Source organism: Megalobrama amblycephala, linkage group LG2 (genome assembly GCF_018812025.1).
Source record: "Megalobrama amblycephala isolate DHTTF-2021 linkage group LG2, ASM1881202v1, whole genome shotgun sequence".
Lineage (NCBI taxonomy): Eukaryota > Metazoa > Chordata > Actinopteri > Cypriniformes > Xenocyprididae > Megalobrama > Megalobrama amblycephala.
The window spans coordinates 5528580-5546519 of NC_063045.1; the positions used below are offsets into that span (position 1 = coordinate 5528580).

The window sequence follows — 17940 nt, forward strand, 5'->3', positions numbered from 1 at the left end:
AGAGATGAATCATGGAGGCAATTTTAGCTCCAAATGACCTGCTCAATTATTTAGGCTCTAGGCTATGCATGTTAGCAGGGCGGTTTGAGTTCACATCACTCACCTATGCAGGCCGTCTGGTGCTGCGTGAAGCCTGTGGGGCATTTACAGGTGAAACCACCGATCGTGTTGACACACAGGAACTGACAGTTGTGTTGCTTGGTTGAGCACTCGTCCAAGTCTGGGACAAAATAAGTAATATTTCATATTAGCACACGTCTTGACATTGGGTTTGTCATTGGGATGGATTATTCCTACAACCAGATTTATAAGCCGATCTTATCCCTACAATCAGGAATGGTAGCCATTAATTATGAACTAACCTTTGCAGGTCTTCCCATCAGGCTGTAGGATGTATCCTCTGGGACATGAGCACAGGTAACTACCTTCAGTGTTCTTGCACAGGAAGTTACACGGTTTGGGCGACTGAGAGCATTCGTCCATATCTAATTGGAGAGCATCAATGACAAAGGCATGAAGTATTAAAATGTTTTGCTGATATTGCATCAAAAACCTTTTAGAACATTATCATACTTTATTTATTAGTCTTAAATAAGGGTTACAGTGAGAGTGGACAACGTACCGACACAGGAAGTGCCAGTGAAGTCATCGGTATAACCCACGTTGCAATGACAGCGGAAGGAGCCGACACTGTTAATGCACTGACCGTTCTTACACAGGTTGGGCATCACCTCACACTCATTGATGTCTGCAAAACAGATGCAATATGGTAAAAAAGATCCAAATATACATTTTTAAATCTACCAAAGAAATGCCTACTAAACATCTTTAGCACTTCTTAAAAAAAAAAATTATTAATATCAATATTTTCAGTATTACTAATATTAAATTAAATGTGATTAATCAGCAATAAAGTTAAAATAGAAATATTAATAACATGAATATACATATTAAAATATTTCTAATTTACATCAAAATCTATCAAAGAATTGGCTTTTTTTGTGTGTTTAATTTGTCCCAAAATTATTATTATGATAAATAATTTATTATTCTAACCCTAATGCAAGAATGTGAACACTCATAATTATAAATATGAAATTATACATATTGATTAAATGTATATTTTTAATAAATACATTACAGTATTAATAATTTTTGGACAAAAATGTTAATAATTTTATTATAATGATACATACTTTACTATTATAAATTATTTTAAAATGCATGAATGTAAACATTCATAATTATACTGTAAATATGAAAAGTTATAAATATATTTTCTAAATTGATATATTCAACAAATACATATTAGCAAAAATGAATTAACATTTTGTCAAAATATTTTAATAATTTATTATTTTAAATTATGTAAAAAAATGCATGGATGTAAACATCCATTTTTATACTGTAAACATGAAGTTATAATTTATTTTCTAAATTGATTTAACAAATACACTAGAATATTACAAAATTAACATTTTGTCCAAACATTATTATTATATTATTATACATAATTTATTGTTTTAAATTATTTAAAAATGCATGAATTTAAACATTCATAATTATACTGTAAATATAAAAATAAATATTTTCGAAATTGATCTATTTAACAAATACATTAAAATAATTAATTTTGTCAATATTATAATGATACATACTTTAAATTATTTTAAAAATGCATGAATGAAAACATTCATAATTGTAGTGTAAATATGAAAAGTTATACATTTTTGTTATATTTATTTAATTTAATAAATAAAATCCAATATTACATTTAATAACAAATATTAAATGAATTGCTTTAATTGAGTTCAGCCACTGCACATCATTGCATTGGTCCAAAAGAAGCAGTGATTTGACACAGAGAGATTGGTCAAATTCTTTTCATTTTTCCCATTGTTGCTCTATGAAATCTCTTTAAAGACATACAGAAGTATATTCTGGCTGAGATCTCTAACCTCTGCCGTCGGTGGTGTATCCCGGGCCGAGCGGACACATCTTCTTGTACTGTACGGTGCCGGGCAGAGGGCAGAGCTCACACAGCGATCCCCAGCCGCGGCCGCCGTTACAGCAGCACTCCGACTTGGTGACGGTGTTTCGGTTAGTGGACGACTGCTGGCACATCGTCTGCAGGACCTCCGTGAAACAGAAGCCCTTCCTGTTATCTGCCAACAACAAATGTCGGGATAATGGTTAGACGGCGGACGAAATGAGTTGGTGATTTGATTGAGTTTTAGAATTCGGTTTCATGTGAACACGTGTCCCCAAATGTGACCCGTCGCCGTCAGCCGCATTCTGATTGGCCGCTCGCTCTTACCGATGCACTCTGTGCCCGTGGAGCTTGGCTCGAAACCCTCGTTACATTCGCAGCGGTAGCTGCCCACCGTGTTGACACAGCGGCCGTTCTTGCAGATCCCCGGCTTGCTGCGGCACTCGTTAAGGTCTGCCAAGGTAACATGCAGAGGAGGAGAGAGAGAGAGAGAGAGAGAGAGGGATGATCCAGTGATCTGATGCGGATTATACAACATGACAGCGAGCTAATGCATATTCATAATCTGTGTAAAAGTGGCACAATTACTTCAAAATCTAAATTATATCAAGGCTGAGATCTACAGAAAATGGTTTAATTACATAATATTGCTCAAAATATTACTAATTACCATGATTATTATTATTATTATTTTACAAATATATAAAATATTACATATATAATATTATTTTATTTGCTTTATTTTATATTAATATTGCATAAACTATGACATTATTATTATAATTATATACATAAAAGATTATATAAAATATTCTATATATTAACTGCATAATGCTGCTCAAAATGTAGTTATTATTATATAAAAATTAAATAATAATATTATTATTTATATTGTATGTGCTTTATATCAATATAGCATAAAAATTAAATCATTATAAATTAATTACTATTATAAATTTTAATTGATATTAATTTAGCATAAAATATTAAATTATTATAATTATTAATTTGCATAAAATATCAAATTATTATTATTATTATATAAATATTCTTAAAATGCACATTAAAGTTTACCATAGCAAATATAGTTTAACAAAATACAGTATTTACAATAATACTACATTCACTCCAATAAAAACAAGCCATATTTGGCATATTTTGCATATTTCACCACAATGGCAGGCTGTTGCTATGTGGTTGCTAAGATGTGGCGATTTCATTGCAAAATGGTTGCTAAGGTGTTCTGGGTGGTTGCTAGGTGGTTCCTCACTGGCTCAAGTATAAAAGGGTCAATTTCAAGTCAATATTATGGTCTGTAGACATTTTTTGTTTTGTTTTTAGGTGGAAATCGCATGTTTGAATTATCGTATACACCGATCAGGCATAACATTATGACCACCTTCCTAATATTGTGTTGGTCCAGTTTTTGCTGCCAAAACAGCCCTGACCCGTCGAGGCATGGACTCCTCTAGACCCCTGAAGGTGTGCTGTGGTATCTGACACCAAGATGTTAGCAGCAGATCCTTAAAGTCATGTAAGCTGCGAGGTGGAGCCTCCATGGATCGGACTTGTTTGTTCAGCACATCCCACAGATGCTCCATTGGATTGAGATCTGAGGAATTTGGAGGCCAAGACAACACCTCAAACTCATGTTGTGCTCCTCAAACCATTCCTGAACCATTTTTGCTTTGTGTCAGGAGCATTATCCTGCTGAAAGAGTCCAGGGAATACCGTTTCCATGAAAGGCTGTACATGGTCTGCAACAATGCTTAGGTAGGTGGTACGTGTCAAAGTAACATCCACATGGATGGCAGGACCGCTAACACATCCACATTGAGGACAAAATGTTCACTTGCTCCCTAATATATCCACCCACTAACAGGTGCCGTGATCAAGAGATACTCAGTGTCGTTCACTTCATCTGTCAGTGCTCATAATGTTATGCCCGATCGATGCATTTTCCCCTTGACAACATAGAGGCCTGATTCTATCTTTAGAGCTTCTCGTTTGCCGTGTCAGACACATTCACACCTACACACACACACACACACACACACACACACACACACACACACACACACACGTGTTGGTTTCTCACCCATGCAGCCTTCTCCATCAGGGCGACGCGTCATGCCCGGCGGACAGATGCACATGAAGGTGCCGATCTGGTTTTTGCAGGCCATGCCTCTGGACTCGCAGTCATCAAGGCCTTCAGCGCACTCGTCCTGGTCTGAAAATAGAGATTGATGGCTTATCGACTGCATTTAAAGCCCAAATCGTGGCCTGTATGTGATGCTGACACGAGTGGATGGCTGATATTGGCAGAAAACGGCGTGTTCTCACCTCGGCACATCCGGTTGTCGTCGCGCAGAACATATCCCGTGGGACACATGCACTCGTACGAGCCGAAGGTGTTGACGCAGCGGAAAGCGCAGAGGAGCGGGTTCACGGCGCACTCGTTGATGTCTGGAGACGCAAAATAAAGCCCAGAGTGGATGAGAAAACACTTAGAGTTTCCATGTGACTGTTTGTCTATCTTTAGCTAATATCTAGCGTACCTTCACAGGTCATCATGGGTCCGGGTTCAAAGCCCTCCTGACAGGAACACTCGAAACCGCCAGGAACGTTTGAGCACGTGCCGTTTCCACAAGGGTTTCCGATGGAGCACTCGTCCGTATCTGTGAAGAGGACAAATCAACCAATCAGTAAAGGTGCGGTTTACAATCCACCGATGGGATTTGAACCTACAACCTTCCCGCTTTCATTGAGAGAAAATGCTTGCTGGGAATGTGTTGCATGTTTACGACACACTCACCCACGCAGTTGACGCCGGTGTAGTCCAGGTTGTATCCGAAGGGACACTCGCAGCGGAACGAGCCGTCGGTGTTGATGCACAGGCCGTTGCCGCAGATGCCCGGGTTCTCCACGCACTCGTTCATGTCTGTGGAGGCAGAGAGGACGTTATCACCGGGGTTGGCGGGAAGCATAAGAGTTTTAGTTGACAGAAGTTGAAGTTTTCTCACCTTCGCGTCCTATGGGATTCAGGACGGCCTCATGACCGTAGGGACACAACATGTGAAACGCAGCTGCAGTTGAGAAAGGGACAAAAACACGTCAAACACACAGAATACCTTCTGATGTTCATAAACACACGGAGACGTGAAATGTCCGAGTTCTTGGTGTAATTACTGAATCTGAATTTATTAATAATCTGCCAAGTGTCTACTTTAAAAAAAGAGACCAAACTTCAGTCTGTTGCTCCAAAGCATTCAAGATTTAAGCTGGAGATTTCATTTTCAGGTCATGCTCATAAAGCATAAATATAATTTAGTACCATAAAATCCCCTAAAAATACAAAAATATTAAATTTAAAAAAACATATAGTGCATTAATTTAACTGAAATACGCGTCACGTGAGCAGCAGAGGGTGTATGGTGAAGCGTGACTGACCCTCGGTCTCGCGCGGGCACAGTTCGCAGGGGTCGCCCCATCCCTCGCCCGGCAGCAGGTTGCAGCAGCACTTGGCTTTGGTGGTGTTCAGCGGTTTGGGCACCGTACATTTACCCGATTCAAAGCGCGTGAAACAGAAGCTCTCTCGCGTGTCTGAGGGCATGAAAAACACACTCATGTTCATCAATGCTCTACATTAAACACATCTAAAGCATCATTAACACCAACTCTTACTAAAACATTATTCAAATCTAGTTAAATTTTAATTAAATAATATTAACAATGAACAACTGAATAAATACTGTCACAAATGCAATGCACATTGTTAATGTTATTTAATGCATTAACTAAAACATTATATAAAATATATGAAACATTACTAATCTAAAATATATTTAAAATATGTATAGATCTTATTCATAAATATTTATAAGTAAAACATAAATTTATGCTAAATACGACTAATAAAAGACCATATTTGATCCAATTAAACTGGAAAATATAAATATTTCAACAAATTTATATTTATGAACATTCAAATTTAATAAAGACTTATTTTAATAAAATAACTGTAGTTATAAATGGTAATGTATTATAAAGAACTTTATATAAAATATATATTTAAAAAATATAGACATCTTATTTTATGTAAAACATATATACATGTTAATTAGAACTCATAAAACACCCTGTTAAATTACAAAATATTAATATTTACATGTATATTTATGAATATTTTTATTTTAAACAACTATTTTATTTACATCAAATAATAAGTGAATACAATAATAGTTATTAATGGAAATGTATTATTTAATGGCTTTGTATTATATAAAACATGAAATTATTATTAATTAAATTATTAATATTTTTTTTTCTAAAAATCTTTTTTAGACATATTTATATGTAAAACATAAATTGATGTTAAATACAATTAATAAAACAGTTGTATTTTATGGTTGTGTATTATTGAATAAAATAATAGTTATGAATGGCAACATTCTATAAATCATAAAAAATAGATATTTAATTGTGAATATTTATGTTGTAAACAAAAACAAAAAGAACAGTTATCAAAGATTAATAAATCCTGTAACAAATGATATTTAATGCATTAACTATCATAAACTAATGGAAATGTATTATATGTGTGTTAGCAAAACATAAAATATATTAATATAATATATTTATAATGTATATCAATACTTAAAAGCATATTTAAAAATACATAAATTTACACAACTAATAAAACACATTCATTTAAATAATAATATTAAATCAAATAATAATTATAAATGGCAACATATTCTTTAAAACATAAAATATGATTAATATATAAAATATATATCTAACTGTAAATACAGTATTTATGTAGACAAATAACAACAACATTGCTGTGAAAAAAAAAGAAAAAAAAGATCAAAATCAGATTTCTATAATAAATGGCACTCAGATGTATTTAATAAGGCTTCGTCCAATCAGATTTTAGGGAACTATAACTGTCCGGTATGTGGTCTGATCTGAGTGCGATCTTACCGAAACAGCGGCGTCCGTTGTCGGACAGGACGAAGCCGGGCTGGCAGATGCACTGGAAGCTTCCCGGCGTGTTTTTACATGTGCCGAACTGACAGATGTTGGGCTCCACGTTGCACTCGTTGATGTCTGTGGAGGAAAAGCACAGAAACGGGTAGAAGGACATGAAAATTACAGCCCACGAGACCCCGGCGGCAGATGGGACGGGTCAGAGCGGGTCGTGGGTAAATATTTAATTGTGGAGCGTGAGCGACGGCGATCTTACCCACACACTTGTCGTTCTGCACCTCGTATCCGGGAGGACAGATGCAGCGGAAAGATCCGTCCAGATTCTGGCAGGTTCCCGGCTGGCAGGCGCCCGGCAGCGTCACACACTCGTTGATATCTGACCCGTCACAAACACACACTTTACTAGATGCGCACCGCATTATACACGCATTCATGTCGAGGAAGCTGCTCTGAAAATTACAACTAATAAAACACACTGTGTCATCTTATTCAATTGCAAAATAACAATTTTAAACAAAAGAATATTTATGCACAATTATATTTTATTATATTTCTTTTGCGAACAGCAGCTGTGTGGGGACTCTTATTTTAGAATAAGCACTGGGACTCTTATTCTGTCACTCTACATGCTGGAATAAAGCTCAGTGTTTCCCCTGGAGATCTGCTGCACTTTCTGGATGGACTGTATGGATCTGTAGGTGTGTAATTAACTTCCTGTCAGGGTCAGTCTATCCAAACTCGTTCTGGATGAACAGGAAAGGCTTGTGGATCAATAGAAAGGTTTTAGGGATCAATGGTGAGGATTGTAAAGCAGGTTTATTGGCTCTTACCGATGCAGTTCTTGCCGTCCGGCGTCAGGTTATATCCGTCCAGACACAGACACTTGAAGGAGCCCATGCTGTTGATGCACTGGCCGTTCCTGCAGACCTGACTGGCGTGAACGCTGCACTCGTCGATATCTGTCACACACACGCCACATAAACCTTTCAAAACGCTGACACGTCACGATTAACTACCTCTGCTTTGATTAAATATGCTTTAATACACACAGTGTGACGGTAAAACCACAGTTGCTACTAGAATCAAAGATGAATGATGATCAATACTGTGCAATACTGTGCACTTCAACTACAAAATGTTCATAAACATCCGACATTAAATTATCTTCGCTATTTACATAGCACGTTTTTTTGCTCATACAAAGTATTTCGCATATTATTTTTCAAAAACCTACATTTAGGATTTTGCTTAATGCAAAAATACCTTAAAAAATAGCAGAAAGCATGTGCATTTGTTATTAAATCATTTGTAAATAAAAAAAATAATAATTAAAATACATGCAATAATATATTTTCTCTTTGGCATTTTAGCTTAAAATGCAGAACACAAAATATTTAATAAAATAAAAGGAAAAATATATTCTTTCTTTGGCATTTAAATGGGTATTTTATCTTAAAAAAGGGCAGAAATCATGTATTTATTTTTTAAAATCTTCTGTAAAAATATATTTAATAAAATAAATGCAGAAATATATTTTCTCTTTTGACGTTTTATCTTAAAAAGGCAGAAATCATGTGCATTATATTTTTTTGTAAAAGTATTTAATAAAATAAATGCAAAAAATATATTTTCTCTTTGCATATTTTGTCTTAAAATAAATGCACATGCTTTCTGCCTTTTTTAGTAAATATTTTGTAAAAAAAAATATATGCAAAAATATATTTTCTCTTCTTAAAAAGTGCAGAAAGCTAAATATATATATATAAAAAAAAGGGAAAAATATATTCTTTCTTTGGCATTTTAATGAATATTTTATCTTAAAAAGGGCAGAAAGTATGTGTATTTATTTTATTAAATCTTCTGTAAAAATATATTTCATAAAATAGATGCAGAAATATATTTTCTCTTTTGATGTTTTATCTTAAAGGCAGAAATCATGTACATTATATTAAATCTTTTGTAAAAGTATTTAATAAAATAAATGCAAAAATATATTTTTTCTTTGCATATTTTGTCTTAAAATAGATGCACATGCTTTCTGCATTTTTTTTAGAAAATATTTTTTCAAAACAAATGCAAAAATATATTTGCTCTGGCATTTTAGCTTAAAAAAATGCAGAAAACAAAATATTTAATAAAATAAAAGCAAAAAATATGTTCTCTCTTTTGCATTTTAATCTTAAAATGGCAAAAAATAATGTGCATTTATTTTAATATATCTTTTAAAATTATTTAATAAAATAAAATTGTATTTATATATTATTTATTTACTATATCACTGCTGACATATGCAAATTTATGCATATATTCAAGATTTTTAATTGTGCATTTTATATGTATTTCAAAACTTTAAATGGTTAAAATTTGGCGCAGTTTCATTTTGATTAAAGGAAAGAAAACATTTTAGTTGGTACAACAACTGACATCATGCAAGTTTTTACAAAATTAAATAGTTAATTATGTATTTAAAGAGTTTAAATGGTCAAACATACACATTTAATTCAGTGAATTGTGGAAACATGTAATTGCCGTGTTACACTTACAGGCTTGAGGTCATGTACTGGACAGAGTAAGACAGTCCAGTCAGTGTGACGTGTGCGACTGTGCAGAACTCACCCATGCAGTCGTTGTTGTGCGTGAGCTCGAAGCCGGGGAAGCACAGACAGTTGTAGGAGCCCACGGTGTTCTTACAGGTGCCGTTTCCACACGGCTGCCGGTCGCACTCGTCAATATCTGCCGGACACAATGACATCACATGTGGAGATGCACCTCAGACCGCTTCACGCGTGAAAACCAGCGCGGACGCTCACTCACCCATGCACATGGTCTGGTCCGGCGTGGTCTTGAAGCCGTTGTGGCACAGACAGCGGAAGCTGCCCTGAGTGTCGATGCATTGACCGTGACTGCAGATGTTCGGGATCTCCTGACACTCGTTACGGTCTGACCAACAGGGAAGAAGAGTTATTTCAGATTTTGAATAAGCTTCCATTTTTAAATTTTTAGTTTTCTTTTTAATTTTAGTTCAATCATGACAACTCTGAATAGTTTTAGCATGTTATTGAATATGGCGATTTTAAGATAGTTGGTCTTGGAGGACTAGATCTGATTGATTAGCAAGTATGGACTCGCTACTGCTAATAGATACACAGACTCGCTGCTGTGAGCATGTGACATCTGCTGCTGCTGCTGCTGCCTAAACAGACATACAGAAGTCCTGCAGCAGATCTAGGCAGGTGGAGCTGGGGAGGTGGAGGGGCTCAGAGGAAACATCAAACACTGAACCAGACTGTTTAAATGCTGAGCAAGCAATCTCATTGGCTGTAGGATCAGCAGAGGCCAATCAGCTTGAGTCATGTGGTAATGATGTAAATGGACCTGTCAGCCTGCGCCCTCTAGAGTTTCATGACTGAACTATTTTAATTAGTCTTTTTTTCTCATCTTAGTTTTAAAAAAAAAAAATTGTTATTTAGTTGTGAAACTGTGCAAAAGTGCAGTAAATTGTTACTAAATTGTTATTGCTTAAATTATTTCGTTTTATTTTATTTTGCAGCATTCTATTATGGCCTATTCTATCCTGTAACATTTTATAACAGTGCATTCTGGTGCATTCTATTATGGCGCATTCTATTATTGATCATTCTATTGCTCATCTTATTATTGCTCATTGTAAAATTGTACATTCTATTATGGCGCATTCTATTATGACACATTCAAAATTGTACATTCTATTGTTGCTAATTCAATTATGGCGCATTCTAAAATGGCGCATTCTATTTTGGCACATTCTAAAATTGTACATTCTATTATTGCTAATTATATTATGGCGCATTCTATTATTGCTAATTCTATTGTGGCGCATTCTAAAATTGTACATTCTATTATGGCGCATTCTATTATGAAATTCTAAAATGGCGCATTCTATAATTGTACATTCTATTATTGTACGTTCTATTATGGCACATTCTGTTATGACACATCCTAAAATGGCGCATTCTAAAATTGTACATTCTATTATTGCTAATTCTATTATGGCGCATTCTAAAATGGCGCATTCTATTACGACACATTTTAAAATTGTACATTCTATTATTGCTAATTATATTATGGCGCATTCTATTATTGCTAATTCTATTGTGGCGCATTCTAAAATTGTACATTCTATTATGGCGCATTCTATTATGAAATTCTAAAATGTCGCATTCTAAAATTGTACATTCTATTATTGTACGTTCTATTTTGGCACATTCTGTTATGACACATCCTAAAATGGCGCATTCTAAAATTGTACATTCTATTATTGCTAATTCTATTATTGTGCATTCTAAAATGGCGCATTCTATTACGACACATTCTAAAATTTTACATTCTATTATTGCTAATTATATTATGGTGCATTCTATTATTGCTAATTCTATTGTGGCGCATTTTAAAATTGTACATTCTATTATGGCGCATTCTATTATGAAATTCTAAAATGGCGCATTCTAAAATTGTACATTCTATTATTGTACGTTCTATTATGGCACATTCTGTTATGACACATCCTAAAATGGCGCATTCTAAAATTGTACATTCTATTATTGCTAATTCTATTATGGCGCATTCTAAAATGGCGCATTCTATTACGACACATTCTAAAATTGTACATTCTATTATTGCTAATTATATTATGGCGCATTCTATTATTGCTAATTCTATTGTGGCGCATTCTAAAATTGTACATTCTATTATGGCGCATTCTATTATGAAATTCTAAAATGACGCATTCTAAAATTGTACATTCTATTATTGTACGTTCTATTATGGCACATTCTGTTATGACACATCCTAAAATGGCGCATTCTAAAATTGTACATTCTATTATTGCTAATTCTATTATGGTGCATTCTAAAATGGCGCATTCTATTACGACACATTCTAAAATTGTACATTCTATTATTGCTAATTATATTATGGCGCATTCTATTATTGCTAATTCTATTGTGGCGCATTCTAAAATTGTACATTCTATTATGCCGCATTCTATTATGAAATTCTAAAATGGCGCATTCTAAAATTGTACATTCTATTATTGTACGTTCTATTATGGCACATTCTGTTATGACACATCCTAAAATGGCGCATTCTAAAATTGTACATTCTATTATTGCTAATTCTATTATGTGCATTCTAAAATGGCGCATTCTATTACGACACATTCTAAAATTTTACATTCTATTATTGCTAATTCTATTATGGCGCATTCTATTATTGCTAATTCTACTTGTGGCGCATTCTAAAATTGTACATTCTATTATGGCGCATTCTATTATGAAATTCTAAAATGACGCATTCTAAAATTGTACATTCTATTATTGTACGTTCTATTATGGCACATTCTGTTATGACACATCCTAAAATGGCGCATTCTAAAATTGTACATTCTATTATTGCTAATTCTATTATGGTGCATTCTAAAATGGCGCATTCTATTACGACACATTCTAAAATTGTACATTCTATTATTGCTAATTATATTATGGCGCATTCTATTATTGCTAATTCTATTGTGGCGCATTCTAAAATTGTACATTCTATTATGCCGCATTCTATTATGAAATTCTAAAATGGCGCATTCTAAAATTGTACATTCTATTATTGCTAATTCTATTATGGCACATTCTGTTATGACACATCCTAAAATGGCGCATTCTAAAATTGTACATTCTATTATTGCTAATTCTATTATTGTGCATTCTAAAATGGCGCATTCTATTACGACACATTCTAAAATTTTACATTCTATTATTGCTAATTCTATTATGGCGCATTCTATTATTGCTAATTCTACTGTGGCGCATTCTAAAATTGTACATTCTATTATGGCGCATTCTATTATGAATTCTAAAATGGCGCATTCTAAAATCGTACATTCTATTATTGTACATTCTATTATGGCACATTCTGTTATGACACATCCTAAAATGGCGCATTCTAAAATTGTACATTCTATTATGGCGCATTCTATTATGAAATTCTAAAATGGCGCATTCTAAAATTGTACATTCTATTATTGTACGTTCTATTATGGCACACTCTGTTATGACACATCCTAAAATGGCGCATTCTAAAATTTTACATTCTATTATTGCTAATTCTATTATGGTGCATTCTAAAATGGCGCATTCTATTACGACACATTCTAAAATTGTACATTCTATTATTGCTAATTATATTATGGCGCATTCTATTATTGCTAATTCTATTGTGGCGCATTCTAAAATTGTACATTCTATTATGGCGCATTCTATTATGAAATTCTAAAATGGCGCATTCTAAAATTGTACATTCTATTATTGTACGTTCTATTATGGCACATTCTGTTGTGACACATCCTAAAATGGCGCATTCTAAAATGGTTCATTCTATTATGGCGCATTATAAAATTGACATTCTGGTGCATTCGATTATGCCGCATTAAATTATGACTGCTAAAATTATTTTATTTTGGTGCATTCTATTAGGAATCTCATTTGCATAAAAAGGTGTTTTCCCTGGAAAGAACGGCAGTACTATTTTACACTTTATAATACAGATGCTGCAACATAATACCAGTGCATACAGTTTAACGGAGAGTTTTGAGAGAAAAAACAGTTTAGTAAATTCACCTCTGGATTTGTAACGTTTTTATCGGTCAAAGCAGGAGACTGACTCACCCACACACGCTCCGCTGGGCGACAGCTTGAATCCGGCCGAACATTCGCAGCGGTAGCTGCCGGGGATGTTGATGCAGTTGGCGTTGCGCTGGCACAGGTTGTCGCCGCTATTGCACTCGTCAATATCTGAGGTCGAGAAAGTCCAGAAGGCGTAAGTGGAGGAATACGACAACAATCTTTGGTGAAACTGCGTCTGCAGCGTCGGTACCTTCACATATGAGCAGGATGTTGTTGTAGCTGAAGCCCATGGGACACTCGCAGCGGAAGCTCCCGATCTGGTTGATGCACACGCCGTTAGCGCAGATGCCCGTGATCTCGCGACACTCATCGATGTCTGACGGAGGTTGAGCAGAAAAGTTTGTACGATCTGTTCGGTTTATGCTGCCTTTTATGCTGTTGAAATGTGATGTTTATGTCAAACTCACCAATGAGTTTTCCAGTATAAATGTCGATGATGAAACCAGGAACCTGATTTCCGCACAGAAGCTGGTACTCGGCTACAGGAGACAGAAATAACCACAAATCCGTGTGAATATTCAAACTAGCAGCAGCGTCAGGTATTGCGGACCGTTGAGAGAGACACTCACTGGTGGCCGGGGTCGGACAGGCCTCGCAGGGTCGGTTCCAGGCTTTGCCCACGTTATACGCGCAGCAGCACATCTTCTTGGTCATGTTGAAGGACAGCTCGTTCTCGCAGGTGTCGTTGAAGTTGCGATAGCACACGCTCTTTCTCATATCTGATCATCCAAGAAGAAAAACACACAAAATGACTCCAAAGGCCCTGGTTGAGAGCCAGAACGCTGGATGACGAGGTCTTACCCATGCAGTTGTTTCCTCCGTTGACCTGCATGTACTCGGGCGGACAGACGCAGGTGTAGTTACCCAGCGTGTTGTAGCAGGTTCCCGGGCCGCAGATGCCGATGTGCGCCGTACATTCGTCGATATCTGTGCGAGAATCAGTCAAAAAAATATTAGTCAATATTCAACGACTCCAACTCTTTCTGTCTTAAAATATACATTCATAAAGTTACTAATCATTACACTTCAATAAATATCAAATCAAAGTAAATTAAAAAATATTAAATTAAATCGAAATATAAATGTATAATACTAAAATACTCTAAATTTAATATAAAATGATTTAATTAAATGTCAATTTAATTGCAATTACAGAAATAAAATAAGAAATACATTTATGCAGTAAATCAGGGTTACTAAACATTAAAATTAATTAATTTTACATATTAAAATATTCATATAAAATGTCATTGAAATATTAATACGTAATCACTTAATTCAATGTTAATTACTTTTATTACTTAATTAAATGTGAATTACACAAATTTATAATAAAATAAGGTTACCAAATATTACAAGTAATCAATCAAAATATTAATAAAAAATATATTATTAAAATAAATATTTCATTGAAATATTAATATAAACTGTTTAATTAATAGTTCATTATTTTTAGTATTTAACTACATACATTAATTCACTAAATTAATTAAAGTTACTAAACATTAAAATAAATTTAATATATATATTTCTTTGAAATATTAATAAACTGTTTAATTATTTGATAATTATTTTTATTTTTAATTACATACATTATATATAAAAACATTAAAAAAATATATAATTTTAAGTTACAAAACATTCAAATAAATCAAAATATTAATATACATTAAAATAAGAATATAAATTTAATATAAATATTTTATTGAAAATTATAAAATTGTTTAATTAAAAGTTAATTATTTTTATAATTTAATTAAAAGTAAATTACACAAGCAAATGAATTAATTCATAAAAAAATTAATTAAGGTTACTAAGCATTCAAATGAATCAATCAAAATATTAATATAAATTAAAATATAAATTGATTTGAAATATTAATAAAAAATAGTTTAAAAGCTTATTATTTTTAATTAAAAGCTTATTTTTACAATTTAATTAAAAGTAAATTCATAAGAATAAATTAATTCATTAGAAATTAATTAAGGTTACTAAACATTAACATTAATCGATCAAAAAAAAATACTATCTCAGTTTCAGAAGCTCAAATGACTGGCATTCTTGAGACCTTCACAAATGCGCGTCTCCTCGTTGAGGTAGTATCCCGCGGGACACTCGCACTGGAAGCTGCCGAAGGTGTTGACACAGTTTCCCCCCTGGCACAGGCCGGGCAGCTCCTGGCATTCGTCTATGTCTGATGTGGGACAGAGAGAGAGAGAGTCATTACCGCAAACACTCCAAGCTTCATCCTGCTGCCCGCGGCCTGATCCGTCCTTACCCTCTAGGATGACCGTGATGGGGTTGGGCCGGAAGCCTTCTCCTCCGGGACACAGGGTTTTGTACTCGGCTGTGAGGAGACAGAATTCATCAGGGCGTCAGTGAAGGGTGAAATTCAGCAGTTTTTGCTCGTGGCACAAAGACTTTGTTAGGCATTTTCCATTGTCATGTGTTTTTACATTATGAATAATACATAATAGCTCAGTAGAATTCATATTTCTGTAAAAAAATTTAAACGTATGTAATTTCTACAGTGAATGGAGTGTAGTCCGTACTGGAGTTGACGGGAGGGCAGAGTTCACACGGGTTTCCCCAGGCTCCGCCCAGCGAGCAGCAGCAGGACGCGCGGGTCACGCCCACTCCGATCTCTGCACTGCAGGAGATCCCGCCGTCGCCGCGGTCCAGAGTGTCCAGGAAACAGTTTCCCACACGCGTGTCTGTCCGAGGGGAAGTGGATTACGGCTCTTTAATTTCACACTTATGGCAGTACATGAGCAATAATGAGGAGCTGAGTGTGGGACGTACCGACACAGCCGACTCCGGACGGGTTGAGCTCGAAGTCTGGCGGGCAGTTGCACAGGTAGCTGCCGGGCAGGTTCACACACACGCCGTTGATGCAGTTCACCGGGTCGAAACACTCGTTGATGTCTGTCAAAGTCAGACGGAAAAGAGACGTGTGAAACAGAACTGAGAAAAACCACACGGCCTCTGTGTTTCCAGCGGGATTTGTGGCTGTGAATTATTACAGTTAATTAATGTAATTAAGTTATATAGTATTTTTATGATTTAATTAAAAGTAAATTACAAAAATAATTAAAATAATTTATTAAAAAAATACATATAAAAATGTAAATTTATGGCCATGATGCTCACACTGAGGCCCTTCTGTAGATGTCTGCTGAAATGAGCTGGTGATCTGCAGGCTGAAGTGTGTGTGTGTGTGTGTGTATGTGTGTTTTATCACCTGTGCAGTTTCCTCCGCTGCGGTCCAGCTCGTAGCCGTAGTCGCAGATGCAGCGGAACATCCCCGGCAGGTTCTGACACGACCCAAATACACAGATGTTCTGGAAGTTGCACTCGTCGATGTCTGACGGACGACACACAGCGCTGTGAGTCAGTGTGTGTTACTGTAGGTATGTGTGTGTGTGCATGTAGGTGTGTTTGTTACTGTGTGTGTATGTGTGTTACTGTAGGTTTCGTGTGTTACTGTAGGTTTCGTGTGTTACTGTAGGTGTGTGCGTGCATGTAGATGTGTTACTGTATGTGCGTGTGTTATTGTGTGTGTGTGTTACTGTATGTGTGTGTTACTGTAGGTGTTACTGTGCGTGTTACTGTAGGTGTGTATGCGCATGTAGGTGTGTTACTGTATGTGTGTGTGTTACTGTGTGTGTTACTGTAGGTGTGAGTGTGTGCGTGTAGGTGTGTTTGTTACTGTAGCTGTGTGTTACTGTAGGTGTGTTACTGTGGGTGTGTTATTGTGCCTGTGATACTGTTTGTGTGTGTGTTACTGTAGGTATGTGTTACTGTATGTGTGTGTGTTACTGTAGGTATGTTACTATGCATGTTACTGTACCTGTGTTACTGTATGTGTGTTACAGTAGGTATGTGTTACTGTATGTGTGTGTGTGTGTGTTACTGTAGGTATGTTACTGTAGGTGTGTGTTACTGTAGGTATGTGACTGTGCGTGTTACTGTAGGTGTGTGTGCATGTAGGTGTGTTACTGTATGTGTGTGTTACTGTAGGTGTGTATGCGCATGTAGGTGTGTTACTGTATGTGCGTGTGTTACTGTAGGTGTGTATGCGCATGTAGGTGTGTTACTGTATGTGTGTGTGTTACTGTAGGTGTGTATGCGCATGTAGGTGTGTTACTGTATGTGTGTGTTACTGTGCGTGTGTTACTGTAGGGGGTGTGTTACTGTATGTGTGTGTGTGCGCGTGTATGTGTGTGATTATTGGAGGTGTGTGTG

General features: G+C 35.4%; 1 protein-coding gene across 1 annotated transcript in view; it reads right to left on the reverse strand.

Moving 5' to 3' along the window:
* Nucleotides 1–17940, reverse strand: part of fbn2b (fibrillin 2b) — a 69879-nt gene that overhangs the window by 6306 nt on the left and 45633 nt on the right. The window contains exons 35-60 of the mRNA XM_048182271.1: nt 16937–17059; nt 16498–16620; nt 16248–16409; nt 15974–16042; nt 15764–15889; nt 14497–14622; nt 14265–14414; nt 14103–14174; nt 13886–14011; nt 13678–13803; nt 9797–9922; nt 9599–9715; nt 7813–7941; nt 7239–7358; nt 6977–7102; nt 5441–5593; nt 5014–5076; nt 4806–4931; nt 4549–4668; nt 4334–4456; nt 4089–4220; nt 2318–2443; nt 1959–2165; nt 623–748; nt 363–485; nt 104–220 (exon numbers count right to left, since the gene is read on the reverse strand). Of these exons, the coding sequence (XP_048038228.1) occupies nt 104–220; nt 363–485; nt 623–748; nt 1959–2165; nt 2318–2443; nt 4089–4220; nt 4334–4456; nt 4549–4668; nt 4806–4931; nt 5014–5076; nt 5441–5593; nt 6977–7102; nt 7239–7358; nt 7813–7941; nt 9599–9715; nt 9797–9922; nt 13678–13803; nt 13886–14011; nt 14103–14174; nt 14265–14414; nt 14497–14622; nt 15764–15889; nt 15974–16042; nt 16248–16409; nt 16498–16620; nt 16937–17059 (3237 nt within the window). The remainder of the gene's footprint in view (nt 1–103; nt 221–362; nt 486–622; nt 749–1958; nt 2166–2317; nt 2444–4088; nt 4221–4333; nt 4457–4548; nt 4669–4805; nt 4932–5013; nt 5077–5440; nt 5594–6976; nt 7103–7238; nt 7359–7812; nt 7942–9598; nt 9716–9796; nt 9923–13677; nt 13804–13885; nt 14012–14102; nt 14175–14264; nt 14415–14496; nt 14623–15763; nt 15890–15973; nt 16043–16247; nt 16410–16497; nt 16621–16936; nt 17060–17940) is intronic.